At 41.6% G+C, this 18,679-nt stretch overlaps 1 protein-coding gene across 1 annotated transcript in view; it reads right to left on the bottom strand.

The window, feature by feature from the left end:
* The window catches only part of dis3l (DIS3 like exosome 3'-5' exoribonuclease), a 48,671-nt gene that overhangs the window by 7,193 nt on the left and 22,799 nt on the right, over positions 1 to 18,679 (bottom strand). The window contains 8 exon segments of the mRNA XM_052040594.1: positions 2,031 to 2,185; positions 3,696 to 4,229; positions 7,983 to 8,075; positions 8,566 to 8,813; positions 10,988 to 11,149; positions 12,294 to 12,463; positions 16,955 to 17,134; positions 17,214 to 17,292. Coding sequence (XP_051896554.1) covers positions 2,031 to 2,185; positions 3,696 to 4,229; positions 7,983 to 8,075; positions 8,566 to 8,813; positions 10,988 to 11,149; positions 12,294 to 12,463; positions 16,955 to 17,134; positions 17,214 to 17,292 — 1,621 coding nt within the window.

Genomic DNA, 18,679 nt, shown 5'->3' with positions numbered 1-18,679 from the left:
TGCCAGTTTTCAGTAATCCCAAAACTCCTTGCAGTAGCCACTCAGCCTACCACCTGCAGGTTTTTGTAATATGGGAGGAAACCAGAGCACCCAGAGAATACCCAAATGATCATAGGGAGAATGTGCAAACCCCACATTTTGGTTGAATCGGCTGACAGGAGCTGGAGAAAGCTGCACTACCTTTACCCTACCATTGCAAGGAGCAGGAGGAGGCCACTCAGCCCCTCAAGCCTGCCCTACCATTCAATGTGATCGTGGCTGATCTGTGCTGACTTCACCTTTCTGTGCCGGTTCCCCGTAATCTCCACCTTACATATATTTAATGACCTGTCCTCCACACTCTTGGGGGAAGAGAGTTCCAGAGATTCATCACCCTATGCGAGAAGGAATTTCTACACACCTCAGTTTTAAATGACCAGACCCGTATTTTGCAGTCATATCCCCTTGTTCATGACTCTCCTACTGGTCAAAACATCTCCACATCTACCCAGTAAAATCTTAGATGTATGAATGAGGTCTTCTCTCATTTTCTAGACTCCAAGGAATACAGACCCAAACAGTTGAGTCTCTCTTGATAGGACAACCCTCTCACTCCAGGAATTAATCTAGTGAATCTCCTTTGGACTGTTTTCTATCATTCATTATTAAGAACCACAGATATAATGAACAGAGGGGGGGAAAATCAATTTGTCATAACCTTTACCAGTTATGAACAAATCCTGCTTAGACGGGAGTCTTGAGTGAAGGGGAAGGAGTTTGAATAAAATTCCATTACACAAATCCCAACATCACAGGTTAACCTCAATCACAGTGGAGGATCCTCTATGCAGAGCCCCCTTACTTTTCATTCAAGTTGCTAGTTTCCAAGGGATCATTAGGTTAATATTATTAGTACTGTGCATGCCAGTAAAAACTTATGAACATCAACCATACAAAGGCAAAATTAACCAGACTTGCTTTTGGCCCCCATCAATGTTGTGACTTTCTCCCGTGAAGTGGGGCCTTGACTCAGTGTTTCAGCAGTACAGTCCAGCAAAACTTCAGCTTCAAAATTCTCACCCTTGTTTTCAAATCCCATGGTCTCCCTTACTTCTCCCGTTCTCTAACATATTCGGCACTGAGATCTTTGCACTCTCTTAATTCTTCCCTCTTACATATCTCCAATTTCATTGGCACATGACTGTCCAAGTCCCATATTTCAGAACTCCCTCGTTAAACTTTTCTGCCTCTCTATATTGATCTCCTTCTTTAAAATCCACCTCCCTGACCAAGCTACTTGGACACCTGCTCTAATTTCTTATTATATTATTCAAGTGCCAAATGTTTACTGCTGAAGCTCCTTGAAGTATTTTGGTATGTTTTACTATGTCACATGTTACAAACATGCAAATTGTTGGAAATCAATCAAATAAGAAGCTCCATTAGAAGACGTTCATATAGAAACTCCATTTTTCAAAACAGCTGTTTAAATAGATTTATTTTTATTCATTGTGTATTTATTGTAAAATATACAAAACTATTCTATTTATGAAATCTGACTCCTGGCAATTTAGCATGCAAAACCTGTTAGACAACTTCACAGGCATTCTGCAATGCAGTGTAAGGCACAAGCACTGACTAATGCAGTCTGATCACTGCATAACGCAGAGACCTAATGGAACAAGTGTGGGTGTCCTGGGAGGAAAAGAAAATCTTATTTCACTGCCAATGCATTTACCACAGACTGGAATATCCAAAATTTTAAACAGACCTTTATTCTGAAATATTCTGAAAATAAATTTGAAAAGATATTTGAAGGGTATTGCTTAAAGGATTTAAAAATATCCAGTTAAAACTGAGATAATTTGTGCTCACAGATACGGGAACGTTGGAAAGGAAAAGCAGGAGAGGCATCAAAATCATACTTTAGCAACCTGAAGCCCTCCCGAAGTTCCAAGGCATTCTCCAAGATAAAACATTATACTATTTATATTGATTTATCCACTCCACAATCTTACATAATAAGTAGTGAAAAATGTAATATAATTTACCATAATGATAAAAGAGATCCTCTGAACAGGAGCCAGTGGAAAAATAAAGAGCATTGGACATTGCCTGTGTGGCCATAGATCGCAAGAGTTTATTCACCAGAGGGTCATCTAGATCTTCAGCCATGTCCAGTGAATCTGCCAGAGCCTTGTTGGAGCTAAAATTAGTCAACATACATTTTTAAAATTAGAATATTTGTTTCTATTTAAACATTTGTAGACACACAGAAAAGTAAGATACAGATCAGAAATTTAACTCTATACTGTATCTCAGTATTGTGGTTCGTTCCTCTCTTCCCCTCACCTACATTCCTAAATATAACTTTAAAGCTCGTTGTCATCCAATTATTGATGGTAAAACCTTATAGCCAAAAGCACCGTTCAGGTTTTAGTCAGCGGTAACATTTCTGTAAAATAGGACCAGGATTTTCTACTTCTTCTCAAACACAACTAAAGATCAATGGTTAAATTGGTTTCGTTTTTATTTATTCATTCTTTGGGATGCAGATGCCACTGGCAAGGCCAGCATTTATTGTCAATCTTTAATTGTCCTCAGAAAGGTGGTGAGCAACGTTCCCGAATGTTGCAATCCTCCTGGTGAAGGAGCTCCCATGGTGCTGTCGGGTGGAGCAATTCAGGATTCACACCCAGTGACAATGAAGGAACACTGGAATACTTCCAGCTCAGAAAGGTGTTCATATTTGAGGGAAACCTTAAGGTAGCGGCGTTCCCCTGCACCTGTTGCTTTTGCCCTTCTTGGTGGTACAGGGTTTAGGAGATACTGTCAGTGTATGCAAGTCACCGCAGCGCACTTTGTAGATGGCACAACTGCAGCCAACACGCAATGATGTTGGAGGGAATGAACGTACAGGGTTGGTGGTTGGACAGAGGTGTGTGCCTTGGTGACTTTTCAAAATCCAAATCTGAAGGAAACATAATCCAAGCAAGATCTTCGTTGAAATGGAAGATTTCTTGGCAAAATCATTCTAATTAGAATTTAACAAACAGAAGTGTAACTTCACAAGGATACTATAGCAAAAGGTCTAAATATTAATCAATATTCAGAGAAGAAAATGTTACTTCAAATAAATACATAGCACATTACTTCATTCTCTCCGACATGTATTCAGTCATTTTTGAATGCTGGGGACTGGCACTTTTCAAACAAAAATACTCTTCAGCTGCAGCACCTTTAAGTTACATAGACAAATGTGGCATATTCTTCATTAGGAATTCAAGACCTATTTCTGATGATGGTTGAAGGAGGAATGCTGGTCAGAACTTTAATTAATGCTCAACAATTTTAAGTGGCTTCCTAAACAACAGGACAAAGGGACAGAGCAGGAGAAGGACCTGTGACAGTGCAAGATTCTTCCAGTACAGCCTAGAGTGTGTGCTCAATCCTAGGAGGAGGTCACCTCTGTTATCACGTTAACTGAACTGATGTTAACAGAATACCAACGACCTAAAGGTGCAAGATTGATTTTTTTTCATGGTTTTTTACTTAAAAAAAACAGAACAGCTGGAGGAGCAGGAAATCAAAAATAACTACTTAGTGGGCTATGCATTGACTCAAATCACTTATTTCATCTACATAAGAAACCAAGAGCTTTTATCCACCTCTATGAATGAAAGTATACAAACAAGCACTTCTTATCCACACATTACCGTGTATCTATTTTGAATCCCTTTGCCTTTGCACACTCAACCAGTGCAGCGAACGACTCCTGTCGTGGTGGAGGATGGCGACGTAGCAAGGCTTGGTGAGGGAAGTTCTCAGTAATTTTCTTTGCTACCCAGTGATTTGCCAGAATCATGCATTCTGCTACAGTCTCGTGCACCTCCAGGGGCTGCTTTGGCACCAGGTCGCTGATGTTCTTCTGCTCATCTAACTGTACTCGTAATTCAATTCCCTCAAGCTCCAGGCCACCTTCGAGGGAACGCTTTGCCCGGGTGTGACGTGCTATTTCAGTCAGCTTCTCTATGGCCCATATCAAGTCATTCAATTTCCTACATTTTACTTTCTCCTCGAGCCCTTTGAGCTCAGGGATATCATCCACAACACTGAGATCTCCATCCAACAAGGCCTGAGCTGCTTCATAGAACATCTTGTAAGTAGATCTAATTATGCTTCGTCCAAACCACACTTTAAGGACTTCATAATTACTTTTGTCTAATTCCCATAACACACTGACTGCATACCTTAAAGATAAAATGAAGATAGAAAAATAAAATGAACATGGAAAAAATAACTTACAGTTTGAAAGAAGAAACCTACATACACCATGTAATATATGAATGACAACTAAGAATAAATCCTGCAGCACTGTTTAATCTTTGCTCCATATTCCTTATCGCTAAAATGCTTACTATTCAAAACTATTATCTTAGACCCAGGTGAAAGATTGAAAACTCTCTATTTTTCAGACCATACCTTCCCAATTTTAGGATACTGCTCTCCCTGCCAGCACTTGTCCACAGACAGAAATGGATGCTGGGTCGATGAATCATTTTAAATCTGAGGCCGACAGATTTTTGATAACCAACAGTGTAAAAGGATAAAGGAAAAGACAGCTCTCTGAAGTTAGGGTCACATATCAGCCATGATCATATTGAATAGCAGAAGAGGTTCAAGGGCTGAAGGCATCGTCCTGGTCTTACATTCCCATCATGTGCCTTAACCTCAACCAAATGCAATATTGTAAAACCCGTTTAATATTTTCAGTTCCCACAAAAGCCTACCACTGAATACCAATCTAAACTAACATTATGAGCTCTAGAATCCTCTCCACAGAACTAGAACAGGAAGTAAATATAAATAGTTTTACTTTGAATGCAATATAAATTTCTGTAATAGGTGTCAGCTTCAGTTTGAGAAATAATTTTTGTTTGGTTAATTAGGAGAGTCACAATTAGCTTTCTCAAGTTTAAAGGTGAGTTAAGAAGTCTTGTGCTGATGTTCAACAACCATGCCACAATCCCTTCGTTACAGCAGGTTTGTGATTGCAACAGGCGTTCAGTAGAAGGTGAGTGAAGGTCTGACACTCTCCTCAATGGGAGTGGGGTAAAGTTAGCAACATTAATTCCAACAGTCTGAACAAGGCACATTTGCAAAGTGTTAATAGCTGATTGGAGCGGGGGAGTGGGGGGGGGTGGTGCGGGGAACTGAAGCTTTGGCTCAAGAGGCTTCTGCGAGAAGAGTCCTCTTGAGCCAAAGCTACAGCGAGAAAGTCACTCCTAAGCTGCAGGAGGCAGGTAGCTGGGTGACTGTCAGGAGGAGGGCAGAGAATAGGCAGGTAGTGCAGAGTACCCCTGTGGCCGTCCCCTCAATAACAGGTATATCGCTTTGGATACCGTTGGGGGGGGTGGGGGGGATGACCTACCAGGGGAAAGCCACAGTGACCAGGTCTCTGGCACTGAGCCTGGTCGTGTGGTGCAGAAGGGAAGGGGCAGAAGAGGAGGGCGGTAGTGATAGGGGATTCCATAGTAAGGGGGGCAGACAGGAGATTCTGTGGACATGAAAGAGACTCCCGGATGGTATGTTGCCCCCCCAGGTGCCAGAGTCAGGGATGTCTCTGATCGGGTCCGCAGCATTCTGAAGGGGAAGGGCGAACAGCCAGAGGTCGTGGTATTATATTGGTACAAATGACATAGGAAGGAAAAGAGATGAGGTCCTGAAGAGGGAATACAGGGAGCTAGGTAGGAAGCTGAAAAGCAGGACCTCAGGGGTAGTAATCTCTGGATTGCTGCCTGTGCCACACGCCAGTGAGGGTAAGAATAGGTTGATTTGGCAGATGAATGCATGGCAAGGAGTTGGTGCAGGGTTTCAGGTTTGTGGATCATTGGGATCTCTTCTGGGAAAGGTATGACCTGTACAAAAGGGACAGGTTACACCTGAACTGGAGGGGAACCAATATTCTTGCGGGCAGGTTTGCTGGAGCTGTTGGGGAGGGTCTAAGCTAATTTGGCAGGGGGATGGGAACCTGAGTGATAGGTTAGAGGTTGGTGCATTTAGTGTACAAGTAGATGTAGAGTGTAGAAAGACTGTGAGGAAGGAGAGGCAGTTGAAAGGGCAAAATTGCAGTCAGTTAGATGGGCTGAAGTGTCTAATTTAATGCAAGAAGTATCAGGAACAAGGCTGATGAACTTAGACCATAGGTAAGTACATGGAACTATGACATTGTGGCCATTACAGAGACTTGGCTGTCACAAAAGGCAGGAATGGCAGCTGGATATTCCGGGGTTTAGATGTTTCAAAAGGGACAGGGACTGAGGTAAAAGAGGTGGGGGAGTGGCTTTGCTGATCAGGGACAGTGTCACAGCTGTAGAAAGGGAGGATGTCCTGGAGGGATCGTCTACTGAGTCAGTGTGGGTGGAAGTCAGAAACAGAAAGGGAGCGATCACTCTATTGGGAGTATTCTACAGACCCCTCAATAGCAGCAGAGACACTGAGGAGCACATCGGGAGGCAGATTTTGGAGAGGAGCAAAAATAACAGGGTCGTTGTCATGGGTGATTTCAACTTCCCTAGTATTGATTGGCACCTCAAAGGGGTGTAAAGGGGAGAGATGGGGCAGAGTTTGTTAGGAGTGTCCAGGAAGGATTCCTGACACAGTTTGTGGACAGGCCGACTAGAGGAGAGGCCATACTGGACCTGATACCAGGCAATCAGCCTGATTAGGTTTCAGATCTCTTGGTGGGAGACCATAACTCCTTGATCCTTTCCATAGCCTTGGAGAGGGACAGGAGCAGACGATATGGCAAAGTATTTAATTGGGGGAGCGGGAACTATGATGCTATCAGGCAGGAACTTGGGAGCGTAAATTGGGAACAGACGTTCTTGGGGAAAGTGCAGAGCAGAGATGTGGAGGTTGTTTAGGAAGTAGTTGCGTGGGCTTTGGGACAGGTATGTCCCATTGAGGCAGGGTAAGAATGGTAGAGTGAAGGAACTGTGGTTGACAAGAGACGTAGAATATCTTGTCAAGATGAAGAAAAAAGCTTAGCTAAGGTTTAGAAAGCAAGGATCAGACAGGGCTCTGGAGAGTTACAAGGTAGCCAGGAGAGAGCAGAGGGATCTTGGGGTCAACATCCATAGATCCCTCAAGGTTGTCACGCAGGTCGATAGGGTTGTTAAGAAGGCATACAGTGTGTTGGCCTTCATTAGTCGGGAGATTGAGTTCAAGAGCTGCGAGGTAATGTTGCAGCTCTGTAGGACTCTGGTTAGACCACACTTGGGAGTATTTTGTTCAGCTCTGGTCGCCTCATTATAGGAAGGATGTGGAAGCTTTAGAGAGGATGCAGAGGAGATTTACCAGGATGCTGCCTGGATTGGAGAGCATGTCTTATGAGGATAGGTTGAGTGAGCTAGGGCTTTTCTCTTTGGAGAGAAGGAGGATGAGAGGTGACATGATAGAGGTGTACAAGATGATCAGAGGCATAGATCGAGTGGACAGTCAGAGACTTTTTCCCAGGGCGAAAATGGCTAACACGAGGAGGCATAATTTTAAGGAGATTGGAGGAAAGTTTAAGGGGATGTCAGAGGTAGGTTTTTTTTTTACACAGAGAGTGGTGGGTGTGTGGAACGCACTGCCGGCAGAGGTTGTGGGGGCAGATACATTAGGGACATTTAAGAGACTCTTAGATAGCCACATGAATGATAGAAAAATGGAAGGCTATGTGGGAGGGAAGGGTTAGATAGATTTTAGAGCAGGATAAAATGTAGGCACAACATCATGGGCCAAAGGGCCTGTACTGTGCCGTAATGTTCCATGTTCATGAATTAGATCTCCCACCCTTGGCCTCCACTGCAGAATCTCCCAAAATAATCTAGTTGCAGCGTTCCAGTGTCAAAGCATGCAAGGCTTCCTGTTCTCTCTCCCTGGACAAACATAGGTTTACATCCTTCCCTTGCAAAAATAGGACCTTTCCCTTTGCTCCAAATATAATTAAGACTTACCTGTCAGCACCCCCAAGCAAAGAACATAGTTCAGCACTTAGGATGGCAGGTAACATGTCATAGCGTCGGTCTGCTAGGTAACAAGTTGTTGCCCTGTAAGAAAGTGGTGTTTGTATCAATATTAATCATACAGTCAAAATTTATAATAACATTAGTGGAAAACACCTCTCAGGGATCACCTTTACACACCCAACAGTGGGATCTAGCGACAGATGCCGATTAACTTTCAATATGATATTGAGTGAATTTGTATCTCAAAAACAATTTCCCAACCTACAACCTGATGTACTCAGGGCTCAGAGACCTGAATGATGACAGGTTAGCCTGCAATTACAGCCCCTGCTGCTTCCTTTGTGGGCCATTCCAGTTTGAATGGGTTTACTTCCCATCAGTAACGTCATCAACTTAGCCCAGAATGGATGTTCTCCATGACAGAAAAAGATTATTTTTGAGAAATTCCAAAGACATTTCCTGTGGGTAAATTAACTTTTTCTACAAGGCAGTATTCTGAACAAAAATTATTCCTCCTAAATTTTTTTTCACCTTTAATCATTTAAGCTTCTTACATTAGGTTTCACAATACCTTGATCTAGCCTCCAGATCTGTATGTGAATTTAATTTCACGAAGTGCGTGACATCTGCAATATGAACGCCCAGCTCCAAGTTTTCATTTGCTAATCTGCGAACAGACAGCGCATCATCCACATCTTCACAGCCCTTGGGGTCGATGCTGAAGACTAAGTGAGTGTTTCTTAAATCCACTCGCCTGGCATGCTCCTCTGCATCAACCTTCCAGGGATTCTCAGGAGAGTTCACTGGCATTTCACGCAGCTGAAGAATTGGAGAAAACAAGCTAAAATATTGTTGTTTAAATATCTATATATGAATAATAATTTTCTGTTGAAATTAAGACACAAATACTTTCCCTGGAAAAGCTACTTGGGATGAAGGAAAGATTAACTATGACCTTCCCCTTGAAGGGGTCAGGAGAGATGATATCTGCCCTTCAGTTTTGTGCTTTACCAAGACATTGTGCCTGACATTGGTAAATTCGCTAGTGTGGAGAAAAGGAAACAAATGCATTGAGCCACAGGCGGTCATTTATAACACTACTTTTAAAATACTGCATGTGGGCGTATGATTTTCCTCCGGGACTCAAATTTGTCATAACTACATTCTGGGACTTGAATGTTCTCCCATGAATTTCTTGAAGGATTCTGGAGGGTTACATATCACAATGAAATTCAGATTTCCTCAAAGAATAGCATGTTTCACATCATTATTTTCTTCAAGTTTTCTTTCCAAATTTCTCCTTTTACCTCATCTATCCTCCTAATGCCAAGGTACAGATCTCACTCAGCCTCAATAATTAGTGCAGCGACACAATTATCTAATTCTGGGGACCAGCAAATGCTAAGAATCACCTTTCTTTCTCAAGTGTCGTCTAAGCATGTGAATTTCCAGACAAGAATCAGTAGTAGTGAGTGGAGTCAGTTAAACACACTTATTCATGGTGAACCAATTTCAGTATCACAACAACTGGTGCAGCTAAGATCAGCTAAGTCACATAGATTGTGTTTTAAACCTTAGACCTTCCTAGACCAGTATTAGCTTAGTTCCAGATTACAGTAAAACATTCATTTTTATTAACCCTTTCATGTCATTAAATTCCAAGAAAACAATTCATTCTCAAATAATTCCTTTGGAATGTACTGAGTATAAGAGTCAGGAAGTCATGTTGCAGCTGTGTAAAACTTTGGTTAGCTGCACTTGGAGTACTGTGTGAAGTTCTGGTCTCCCCATTACAGGAAGGATGCTGCCTGGACTGGAGAGTATTAGCCATAAGGAGAGTCATAAAATCATACAACATGGAAACAGGGCCTTCATGCCGACTGTGTTGCTCAGCAAGTTAGTCCCATCTGCTCACGTTTGGCCCTCTAAACCTCTCCTACCTATGTACTTATCTAGATTGCTTTTAAATGTTGCCAATGTGCACACCTCAGTCACTATTTCTGGCAGCTCACTCCAAATATGCACCACCTTTTGCATGAAGAAGCTGCTCCTGATGTCCCTTTGGGGACATCAAAGATTGGACAAGCTTGGATTGTTTTCTCTGGAGCATCAAAGGCTGAGGGAAGACATGATTATGACAGGCACAGACAAGATAGATAGAATCTCTCTCCCATGTCAAATACTGGAGGGAGAAAGTTTAAAAGAGATGTGTGGGGTAAGTTTGTTTTTTTTACACAGAGAGTGGTAAGTGCCTGTTATGTTCTGCCAGGGGTGGTGGCAGAAGCAGATATGATAGTGGTATTCAAGAGGCAGTTAGAAAGGAACATGGGTATGCAGGGAATGGAGCAATATGGATCATGTGCAGACAGAGAGGTTTAGTTTTAACTTGGCATTATGGTCAGCACGGACATGGTGGGCTGAAGGGCCTGTTTGTGTGCTGTACTGTTCTTTGTTCTAAGTATAGTCACTGTTATGTACCATGTACAAGAGTGAATTTTCATAAATGACTAGTTTGCTTCTGATTGTGGCTGGTGATGGATAAGTATCAGCCAGACATCAACAGAAACTCCACAGCAATTCAAATCATACCAGGTTAGTGTCCTCATAAACAGACAGACAGAACCTTGTTTTAAAATGGAGTCTCTGATAGTTTTGCACTCTCCCAGAAATGGACTGAAGTATTAGCCTAGATTTTGCACTCATTAAATTGGAGGAGGGCTTGAACCTTGTGACTCTGAATTGGAGTTCTACAAATGTGCCAAGCTGTCACACAAAGCTTTATCACACAAATAATTTTAGCATAAAAATGCTGATGAGCTCCTTAACCATAGAAATCATCCTGTGCAAACACAACCTTAGCATATTTGTGCCATCAATAACTTTGGAATACATTTTTAAAATGGGTAAAATCACACCATGTACAATTCAACTGTTAACAACACTAATCAAGGAACGATGCCTCTTACAATATTACAATGAACACTAGGATTTACCTGGGCTTCAGAGAAAGGGCCAACTGAAATGCCGTTTTCTACAAGAATGGCTGCAATTTCTGTCTCTAAATCACCAGCTCTTCCGAGAACCTTCACAAAATGCCCATTGGGATAAAGAGATGTGGAATCCCAGGAATCAATACGTACGATAATTCGGAAATTCTATGTGATTGGGAAATAAAAAAAATAAGTATTCTGCATGAACCCATTAGAGGACCATAAGGTTTATTACTTGTGGTAGGTATACTACTTAAACAGAGTGTAACAACTCTTTTTATAGCACTTCAGTGCAGGTGCGTTTTCTTTTTTTAACCAGCAGTGCTTGAATCAACATTTCCAAATCTGGAGACTCTACAGTATTTTACACTGGGGTTTGATACAAAAAGGAAAACATAAAAGCATCAAAATGATGCATTAATAAGATAAGATCTTTATTTGTCACATGTACATCGAAATACACAGTGAAGTGCATTTTTTGCATAGTGTTCTGGGGGGCAGCCCACAAGTGTCACCACGTTTCTGGCGCCAACATAGCATGCCCACAACTTCCTAACCTGTACGTCTTTGGAATGTGGGAGGAAACCGAAGCACGTGGAGGAAACCCACGCAGACACGGGGAGAACGTACAAACTCTTTACAGACAGCGGTGGGACATGATACAAAATTAGATCCTCATGCTTTCATATTCCAAAAGAGGTTAGTGCATCAAATACATTAAAAATGAGTGAAATTTAAATGTTTTGCCTTATAGTGGGGAATCAACTTAATTCAACTTAAGATGACCAATGGGAAAAAGGTAAAGTGATTTACTTGAATGCCCAAGACTGGTGTAGAGGCTAATTAATGGCAATAAACTTAATTTATTTCACAGTAAAGTGAATTGAATAAAGCACAATCACTGAGGCCATGACCAGATGGTGTTCCAGATTTAGTCCCAATGTGCACTGTGTTAGTTCCTCCCATCTGGTTCAGTGTAAAGTGTGCTATGTTTCACTTAGCAACCTTGGGTTAGAAGGACAAAAGTAAACCAGCACTCCTAAGGTCTCTATCCATTGATCCATGCCAGGAAATGTACACACCTGAATCAGAAGTGAATAATGAAAATGATAGATTGGCCTGATGGGACTGGGAGCAAACTAGAAAAGGACAAAAACTGAGGACAACAGATACAGACAATCAAAGAAATGAAAAGCGAGAATGAAGGAAGATTAACTCTAACGAGTGGAGCTTAGAATGACTGTCTAGGAACACATTGATTTATAAATTCTATTAATTTTTTTTGAGAGAATAGATTCATAATTCTTACTTGTAGGGATTCAGCTTGTTGAGTGCTAATCCTTATTTTAGGAATTCTGTAATCCCAAGGCGTAACTAGGATCTTCCGAACATTTTTACCCTGAGATTGTATGTCTTCTTTAGGGGGAAAGGATGCTACATAATCTCGCCAATTGCGCTGAATAATGCCAACAACCTTACCTACAAAAAAGAGAGCAATTCAATCTGAATCTTTGTAATTTGTTTTGCCTCGTATTAAGATAATATTAATTAAAACAGAAAAAATAATAACAATAGATATAATGTGATTTAATTATAAAACTTACCATCTGCTCCTACCCAATCACCTCTCCCTGTTACATGTTAGCAATGAGCCTGCCTATGAATATACTAAATGGTCTTTCTTGATGGACTGTAGTAAGGCACTTACGAGTGGAAGTACTAACAAATTTGCCACAGAGTCAGTTTACAAGTATGTCCTCCAGAAATCAGACAGAGCATTTTATGGACCAGAAATGAATCCAACTCTCAACTGAAGCTGAGGAGAAGCTCAACCAAAAGTCACTTCAAATTCCCCAAGTATGGTTCTTACTTAGTTTGCCAATTAGAACAAAAACATCTCTAGACTTCCATAACCTAATCTCGTTTTCCAAAATTCCATAGATTCTAGAATGGTTCCTAGAGATTAGAAAGTAACAAATACAACCCTACTGTTTAAGAAAAGAGGGGTAAATGCTGCTCAAATGAGAACAGAACCTATAGCTGAGAATTTGCCTGATAATAATATTAGGGAAAATGCTAGATCTATTATTAAGGAAGTGTAACAGGCTTAGAAAATAATAGTAGGATTGCACAAAAGCCAACATGGATTTATAAAAGGGAAATAATTTTAACAAATCTTATAGAGTCATGGAGCCATTCAGCCCATCAACCATCAATTGCATCAAATCCCATCTTCTAGCACTTGGCCCATACCCTTCTATGCCAAAGCAATTCAAGTGCTCATCTAGACACTTCTTAAATGCTGCTCAAATGAGATTGCAGAATGTTGCAAGAATAATAGGGTTGTCATAGTAGGGGATTTTAACTTTCCTAATATAGACTGGGACTGCCAGAGTGCTAAGGGCTTAGATGGAGTGGAATTTGTTAAGTGTGTTCAGGAAAGTTTCCTCAGGCTACAGAGGGTTCTACTAGGGAGAGGGCAAACCTTGACCTACTCTTGGGAAATAGGGCAGGACAAGAGGCTGAGGTGTCAGTGGGGGAGCAGTTTGAGACCAGTGATCATAGTTCTATTAGATTAAACTTAGTTTTGGAAAGGGACAGATCTGGTCCACAAGTTAAAGTTCTAAATTGGGGCAAGGCAAATTTTGACGGTATTAGACGGGAACTTGCAAAAGTTGATTGGAATAGATTGTTTGGGGGGGGGGGGGGGGGGGGGGGGGGAGGGTGGCAAAGGGACATCTGGCAAGTGGGAGGCTTTTAAAAATGAGATAATAAGATTTCAAGGTCTGCATATTCCTGTTAGAGTAAAGGGCAAGGATGGCAGGAGTAGGGAATCCTGCATGACAAGGGATATTGAGGTTCTTGTTAGGAAAAAGGAGACCTAGGCATCTGGGATCTGGGATCAAATGAGGCCCCGGAGAAGTATATGGGATGCAGGAGTATATAAAGATGGACTCTTGACTTCACAATTTACCCTGTCATGTCCCTTGTGCCTTATTGTCTATCTACATTGTGCTTTCCCTGTAATTGTAACACTATGTTCTCCATTCTGTTATTGCTTTTCCCTTTGTACTTTCTTGATGTACTTTTGAAATTATCTGTATGGATGGCTTGCAAAACAAAGATTTTCACTGTACCTCAGTACACATGACAATAATAAACCAATTGCATAAGAAGGAAATCAGAAGGGCAAAAAGGGGGCATGAGGTAGCTTTGGCAGAGAAGATTAAAAAGAATCCAAAGAGATTTTATAGATATATTGAGGGAAAAAGAATAACTAGGGAGAAAATAGGGTCCCTCATAGACCAAAGAGGACTGGAGGTTGGCTAATGCTGTGCCTTTATTTAAGAAGGGCTGCAAAGAAAAGCCTAGGAACTATAGACCAGTAAGCTTAACATCTGTGGTAGGCAAGTTACTGAAGGATAAGATATACATGCATTCGGAAAGACAGGGGTTGATTAGGGACAGTCAGCATGGCTTTGTGAGTGGGAGATCATGTCTCAAATCTGACGAGTTTTTCGAAGAAGTAACGAGAAGGTCGATGAGAGCAGGGCAATAGACATGGCCTAAAAGGCCTTTGATAATGTTCCACGTGGTAGGCTATAATGAAAAGTTAGATTGCATGGAATCCAGGGAGAGTTGGCTAACTGGATACACAATTGGCCTGATGGTGGGAAGCAGAGGGTGATGGTGGAAGGTTGTTTCTTGGACTGGAATCCCGTGTCTAGTGGTGTGCCTCAGGGATTGGTGCTGGGCCCATTGTTGTTTGTTATCTACAGTATATCAATGACTTGGATGAGAATGTACAAGGCATGGTTGGTAAGTTTGCAGGTGACACTAAAATAGGTGTTGTTGAAAACAGTGAAGATGGTTCTCAGGACTTGATCAGCTGGGTCAGTGGGCCAAGAATTGGCAAATGGAATTTAATTTGAATGAGTGCGAGGTGTTGCATTTTGGGAAGACAAATGAGGGTAGGACTTTCACAGTGAATGGTAGGGTCCTTGGGGAGTGTTGTAGAACAAAGGGACTTAGGAGTACAAGTACATGGTTCCCTTAAAGTGGCATCAAAGGTAGATAGGGTGGTGAAGAAGGCTTTTGGCACGCTGGCCTTCGTCAGTCAGGGCATTGAGTACAGGAGTTGGGATGTTATATTGCAGTTGTACAAGATGTTGGTGAGGCCGCATTTGGAATATTGTGTTCAGTTTCGGCCACCCTGCTCTAGGAAAGATGTCATTAAGCTGGAAAAAGTGCAGAAAAGATTTACGAGAATATTGCCAGGACTCAATGTACTGAGTAATAGGGAGAGGTTGAAGAGGCTAGAACCTGTAGAAGATCACCCCTCAGTCTCTTAGCTCTTTGGAGCATAAAAGGCTTGAGGGGTGATCTTCTAGAGGTGTATAAAATCATGAGGCATAGATAGTGTGAATGCACAGTCTTTTTCCCAGGGTCGAAGAACCAAGAACTAGAGGGCACAGGTTTAAGGTGAGAGAGGAGAGACTTAATAGGAACCGGAGGGGCAACTTTTTCCACACAGAAGGTGGTCAGTATATGGAATGAGCTGTCAGAGGAAGTGGTTGAGGCAGGTACATTAACAACATTTAAAAGGCACTTGGACAGGTACATGGATTGGAAAGATTTAGAGGGTCAAATGAGGGTAAATGTGGACTAGCTTGACAGGGCATCATGGTCGGTGTAGACCAGTTGGGCCGAAGGGCCTGTTTCCATGTTCTATGACTCCTACAAGGTCTGAGAATAAACTTGGTTGGGCCCTGAGAATTTATCCACCTTGCTATGTCTTGGGACCACCAATATGTCTATGTGGTCCAAGCCATCACAGCTCATTTCCCCCAAGTCCTTAGCCTCCATGATCTTCTCCACAGTAAAAACTGATAACAAATTCATTAAAAACCTCAACTATCACCAGTGGCTCCACACATAGATGGCTGTGCTAGTCTTTAACGGGACCTAATCTCTCTCTAGCCACCCTTTTAATACAACTGTAGAATCTCTTGGGATTTTCCTTAAGCTTGCCTGCCAGATCCATCTCATGTCTCTCTTTGCTCTCCTGATTTCTCCCTTAAGTATACTTCTACAGCTCTTATACTCAAAGGATTCACTTGATCCCGACTGCCTAAACCTGACATACGCCTCCTTCTTTTTCCTGACCAGAGCCTCAATATCTCGTCAACCAAGGTTACATAAACTTGCCAGCCTTGCCCTTCACTCTAACAGGAACACAAGGTCCCTGACCACTTGATATCACACTTTTAATATCCTCCCACGTGCGAGACATTCTTTTACCTGCAAACCTCTGCAAGTTCCTGCCTAATGCCTCCAAAATTGGCCCTGCCCCAATTTAAAGCCTTAACTAGTGGAACAGTCCTGCCTTTCTCCATAACTATTTAAAAACTAATAGAATTGTGGTCACTGGTCACAAGGTGCTCCCCCACTGACACTTCAGTCACTTGCCCAACTTCGTTCCCCAAGAGGAGGTCCAGTGTTGCGCCCTCCACATAGACAGCATCCAAGTTCAGAATCAATTCTGGGTTGCTGGAGCTGTGAACCAGTTTGAATGTGTCAACCATTCAGGACAAAGATGAATGAAGAATTTTTTTCTCAGAGTGTGATAGATCCTTGAAATTCTCTACCCAAGAGGACCATGGAGGCTCAGTCACCGAGTATATTCAAATTAGAGATCAATAGATTTTTGGACATTAAGAGAATCAAGGAATATTAGATCAGTGCAACAAAATGGTGCTGAGGTAAAAGGTCACTATGTCATATTGTAATGGCAGAACAGGTGCAAGGTTCAATTGGCCTACTCCTGCTTCTATTTTTTATGTTCTTATATTAAAGGACTGCTTATACACATTCTTGAACAGGCAGAAGAAAAGCAGAGCAATTAAAAAAAAGATATCCAAAGCTTATACTCAAAACATCTAGTTGTTTATTTTACTAATAACGTCCTACCTGTAGTCATTGGCTCACTTTCAGTTTCTTCAGTGGCTTTCTCCTCAGATTCATTCTCACACAGTATTGAAACTCTCCCCTTCCATTCATTCCTTGGCAGTAACTCAACCGCCACCACATCTCCCTGGACAGCACGATTTCGAGCCTTCGTGCCACAGATAAGTATGTCTGTTTCTAGTTCTAAAGACACAAACAACACACTTGTACAAACAAATCAATTTTTGCAAGCAAACTTCTTTTATGAAGTTAGTAAGGTTACCTGATCTTTTATTAGGCAATCCCTGAATACGAACAAAGGCTTCCATCTGAGACCTGTGCTTGTTGACATTTAAAACACCCTAAGAACATAAACAAATCTGTTACTATTTACATTAAGTATGAGAAAAATTGAGAAATTATTTTACTAGCACAATTTTCACCAATTTCCCATAGTCGTTTGCAGTTTTCAATATTATTGATGAAAAGAAAAACTGAGTGGAAATATTTCTGAATCTCATACACCACTGAAACTCAGTTAATGTCAGCAGACAAACATTCACCCTGGATAGTTTTTGTGATCCCATCTTTTTCTCAACCATTATTAATCTAGCCCTTTATCCTCACATTATTAATACTCAATATTTAAACAGAAATGTCAAAGTTTTGTTTAAATCATTCCTCTATCAATATTCCAAGTGCTGTTTTACTTCAATTTGGTCATGAAACAATTTTTCAAAAATAGATGAAAAATTATTGCAGTTTTTGATCCTGCTCTCTAAAAATTTGTAACTTTTCATATAAAATATATATTGGCTGCAAGCTTGTATATCAGATGCAGCTATTTATCTGCATAATGTTAAAGGCAATGCGATCAGCTTCTCTCTGAGCAGCACAGTTCATCATGTCAGCCCACTTTTCCAAGCTGACTATCATGTACACTTCTACACTAATTCCATTTTTATTCACAAGAACACAAGAAAATAACAGGAGTATGCCATCTGGGACCTCAAGCCTGCCCCACCAATTAATGAGATCATGCCTGATCTATGCTGGCCTCAACTCCATTTCTGTGTGTCCTCTTTTGTGCCATTTCTCCATATCCCTCCATTCCTTGATCAATCAAATATCTATCCACCTCCACTTTAGATACTTCTAATGGTCCAGATCCTACTTTGAGCCAGAGAATTCCTGCAAGAAGAAATTTTAAGAAGTTTTAAATGACCAGCACTTTATCTTGTAGTTATGTCCCCTTGTTCAAAACTCTCCCACTAATGGAAACATCCCAATAGCTATCATGTCAAGCCCCCTGAGGTCATCCCTCATTCTTCTAAACTCCAGGGAATACACGCCCTAACTATATAGTCTCTCTTGGTAGGACGACCCTCTCATCCCGGGTATTAGCCTGGTGAGTCTCCTTTGTATTGCCTCCAATGTTACTATACTTTTTTTCAGTTTCTTCCAGCATTTCCATCAACCGGCCCTCCCCTTCCCCAGATTCTAGTACCCTCTCCCCATTCTAGGGGTAATTTACAATGGCTAATTAACCTATCAACCTGCACAACTTTGGGATTGGGAGGAAATGAGAGCACCTGAATGAACCCACAGAGTCGCAGGAAGATAATGCAAACTCCACACAGACAGCACTGGAGGTCAGGATCGAACTTGAGTTGCTGGAGCTGTGAGGCAGCAGCTCTACCAGCTGCATCACTGTGCTGTCTTGGTGTGCACTGGATTCAGAAAGGAGTC

Source organism: Pristis pectinata, chromosome 28 (genome assembly GCF_009764475.1).
Source record: "Pristis pectinata isolate sPriPec2 chromosome 28, sPriPec2.1.pri, whole genome shotgun sequence".
Lineage (NCBI taxonomy): Eukaryota > Metazoa > Chordata > Chondrichthyes > Rhinopristiformes > Pristidae > Pristis > Pristis pectinata.
Note: the sequence above shows the minus strand (reverse complement) of the source record. Positions and strands in the feature narration are given on the sequence as shown.